This window comes from Centropristis striata, chromosome 5 (genome assembly GCF_030273125.1).
Source record: "Centropristis striata isolate RG_2023a ecotype Rhode Island chromosome 5, C.striata_1.0, whole genome shotgun sequence".
NCBI lineage: Eukaryota > Metazoa > Chordata > Actinopteri > Perciformes > Serranidae > Centropristis > Centropristis striata.
In genome coordinates, this window is record NC_081521.1 from 12,235,427 (window position 1) to 12,239,130 (window position 3,704).

The 3,704-nt window shown below is 37.5% G+C and overlaps 1 protein-coding gene across 1 annotated transcript; it reads right to left on the bottom strand.

The window, feature by feature from the left end:
- Positions 1–1,001: 1,001 nt before the first annotated feature.
- Positions 1,002–1,925, bottom strand: LOC131971165 (olfactory receptor 51E1-like). Its single transcript, XM_059332488.1, has one exon. The coding sequence runs from the start codon at positions 1,923–1,925 to the stop codon at positions 1,002–1,004; it is 924 nt and encodes a 307-aa protein (XP_059188471.1).
- Positions 1,926–3,704: the final 1,779 nt, after the last annotated feature.

Sequence of the window (3,704 nt, forward strand, 5' to 3'; positions counted from 1 at the left end):
TATGTATTCAGCAGTTGCAGTCGAGCCTGTGATAGTTGACTATGTGGTAGAATAAGTTAAATGAAAGCAACTTTTTGTTTTAGGTTTATTTTATTTTCCTGTTTCTCATTTAACATTGAAAAATGTTTTGCTGTCAACAAACTTGCCATTTCGGCCTTGTAAAAAGGCTTCTGACATGAAAACAAACAGCAGAGGCCAGAGCACAGACCACGCCCAAGCTCAGACACATGGTCCAAAATTGCAGCTCAAAGTAAAAAATCATAACTTTTACCTGAGTCAGAATGTGAAAAAGTGGAAGGCAAAAAAAGCAGCAAATGTCATTGTCATTCAAAATGCTCAAGTTTGTTGGCATGTTGCAGTCTGTGAAGTGCAACAAAATGAGATAAACTTTCCTGGAACACAGGCGTGTACAGAAGGCAGAGTTCATGTTTGATAATTGTGTGTATTGTAAAATTAACTACAGAGAAACGTCCCTGTGCAAGTTGTGATTACTTCATATTAACTACAAAGAGACATTACATTGTTCAAGGTCAAGACACTCTTTGCTGTACCCATACTTTCCTGCTTGAGATGCTCTATAATGTTTTTTTCGAACAAAAAAAACAAAACACCCTGAAAGAATTCACATTTGTGCAAAGTTACTTCAGAAGAAATGCCTGTACAGTGGCTATCATTGTTACACCATCATATCCTTGTGGCTGGAAGGAACAACCTTTTGAGGTGTTTGGAAATTTCTTTCATTTTGAGTCCGTATATGAGTGGATTAAACAAAGGCTGATACAAAACCATTTGTAGCATCATTATTAAACGTACAGATTTCGGCAAATAAGATTCCACTCGAGCTATACTGATATCATAAGCACATAATAGTCATTGTTTGTTGAAGCCCTCATGGTCAAAAATTGCAGCTCGAAGTAGAAAAATCATAACTTTTACCTGAGTCAGAATGTGATAAAGTGGAAGACAAAGAAAACTCTACTGTAGCAATCATTGTTACACCATCAAATCCATGTGGCTGGAAGGAACAACCTTTTGAGGTGTTTGGAAATTTCTTTCATTTTGAACCCATATATGAGTGGATTAAACAAAGGCTGATACAAAACAACTTGTAGCATCATTATTAAACGTACAGATTTCGGCAAATAAGATTCCACTCGAGCTATACTGATATCATAAGCACATAAAATGGAGAAACTGATTAAAACCATTAGGTGGGGTAAACAGGTCTCTGCTGCTTTTTTCCTGACTTCTTTACAACTTCGATAAGTTATTATTAAAATCTTTATGTATGTAAAAACTATGAACAGCATAGGTAGAATCGCAATATCTAATAAAGCAACTACACCAAATATATTAATTATTTTTGATGTGACACACTGAAGTCTGTAAATAGCATTATTACAAAATATTGTTTTTAAAGTAGAGCTACACAGTTTAGTTTTAGCACTGAGTATTACTAAGACAGCAATATGACAAGCAGGCAGAAGCCAAGCAACAAACAGGAAAATACTTACAGTGGTTTTTGTCATAATAGTTGGATATTGAAGAGGTTTACATATAGAAACATATCGGTCATAGGCCATGGCTGACAACAGTGTGAACTCTGAACCACAGAAAGTGTAATAAATATAAAATTGAAAAAGACAAGCTGAATATGATATGACCTGTTTTTCAGATAAAAAGTCTATCAGAAGCTTTGGGTAAACACTCGTGCTGTAAAGAACACAGTTCAATAGCAAAGCTGCAATGAAAACGTACATAGGCTCATGGAGGTTTTTGTGTTTCCAGATAAGGTACACAATAGTTAAATTACAGCATAATATTAACAAATATACAATTATCATAATAAAAAAATAAACATATCTGTATTTGTTAACTTCCACATACCCACCAAGCGTTATAATTGTTCCATTTAACTCATCCATTAATGTTGTCTTAAACTAAATGTTCAGTAATAAAAGATGCAGAGGACATCACCAGTGTGCATGAATTGTGATTCATAAAAGAAGTCTCCCCATAAAAATGATACCAACAACCAACCTCTACTGAAGTGACTTACTCATTCACAGATAGCTGTTTAAAGTTTTTTACTCAATTGCTCCACCCTCCAAAGATCTCATTGAATGTTATGCCAAAATAGATAGTGCCAGAGGATCAGTTGGCAGCTTTGAGGCTGTGTGTTTTGTACTGGGATTGGTAATGTTTCTCCCAACCAGATGGAGGGCATTGATACGTCACTCTTGGTTTACTACTACGAGTTACTAGTTCACCAGTTATTTGATAGTAATTATCGAATTAGTGCCACTTTGTTTTGTTAATGTACTCCAAAGTAGTTTTCTGCCAATGCTTTAGAGTTTGTTATAAACTTTTTACTTGTAATAAGCAGTAACAAAAATCCTAGTTTTTGTTCAAACTGCTGTTTCCCTTTGTCCTGTGTTACTCTTTCATTTCCTAAATCTATTTACGGACGTAGCATATTTGGGGGTTCCTCCAAGATTTTGAAGAAGGAAATTGGTATTAAAGTGGGGTAGGCATTTCAGGGCTGTGGCCACTGATGTGTGCCTTTCAAGTTAACCCAAGCCCGACAAGTTTCAAAGCTTGGGGTATGGTAGGGTGATAAAAATCCTAACTTTTGTAAACTGGGACACATTTTGTTTAAAACATAGGCCCTCGTTTATCAAACAAGCGTAGAAACGGGCGCACATCTGAGTGTATATTTCGTCTTAAGACAGGGTTCATGTGTGATTTATCAAACGATTGTATCCCGCCAATCAGAGCGTAAGAATGATCAGACTTTGATAAATTTGGCGACTGAAAACAAGCGTAATTTGTCACACCCTTATATATAACGGGGCTAGAGGCCTCGCCCCTAGAGATGATGACATGGAGAGACGACACACAACGAAGAAGAGGAATTTCTCCGAAACAGTGATTGAGACTCTGACGTCTCACGTGCAACAGCATGAAGCTATTGTTTGGCAGGCTAAAAAGTGGCATTAAAGGCAGTGGGAAAAATTTTCAGGTCCTCTGCGGTCACAGCAAGCTTTTAGTTGTTCACTGTGTAAGCTGCTCAAGACAGCGTGGACCTTTTCATCCACACCTTGACTGAGTGAGTTTTTACAGTCACAGAGAGGATTTCTGTGGACTTCTGTGGAAGTTTGTCTGCTTCAGTGTTGTCTTTGATGGACAATACTGATTCTTGATGTTGTTGGGACCAATTTAATTCAAAAGATGATCTGAGGTTGACAAAACAGGCTTGGGAAACTGTCACTCACCAAGCAAGTAACAAAACCAGTGAGCCTCCCAGCTCTAAGACTCCAGCGTTATACTGATGTCTTGCCTCAAAGGACCACTCTCACCATAGGAGGGTGACAAAAGGCCCCAAAGGAACACTGAATGTAGCTGATAAGTATTCCAACAACAAGAAGGCCATAGTTGGAAACTCTGTCCCAGAAGTGTGACCAGACAACTAACCTATCAAATGATGACCTCAACATTTCCTACTATAGTTCAGAACATGGTCATAATCCATCTGACAGTGACATAACCTCTGAATGCCCCTATTTGTCTGGCTACATAGAGCATAACAACCCTAAACCACATGTTGAGAAAACTCTCCAACAAACCAAGTCCATCTGTGGCATACCTGTCCCAACATACATATAAGTTGAGTAAAAGCAATAAATTAATTAATGCTAAACTGT

What these genes read in the sequence shown, in the direction of transcription:
- LOC131971165 (XM_059332488.1), bottom strand. Translation starts at nt 1,925, where the DNA reads ATGGATGAGTTAAATGGAACAATTATAACGCTTGGTGGGTATGTGGAA.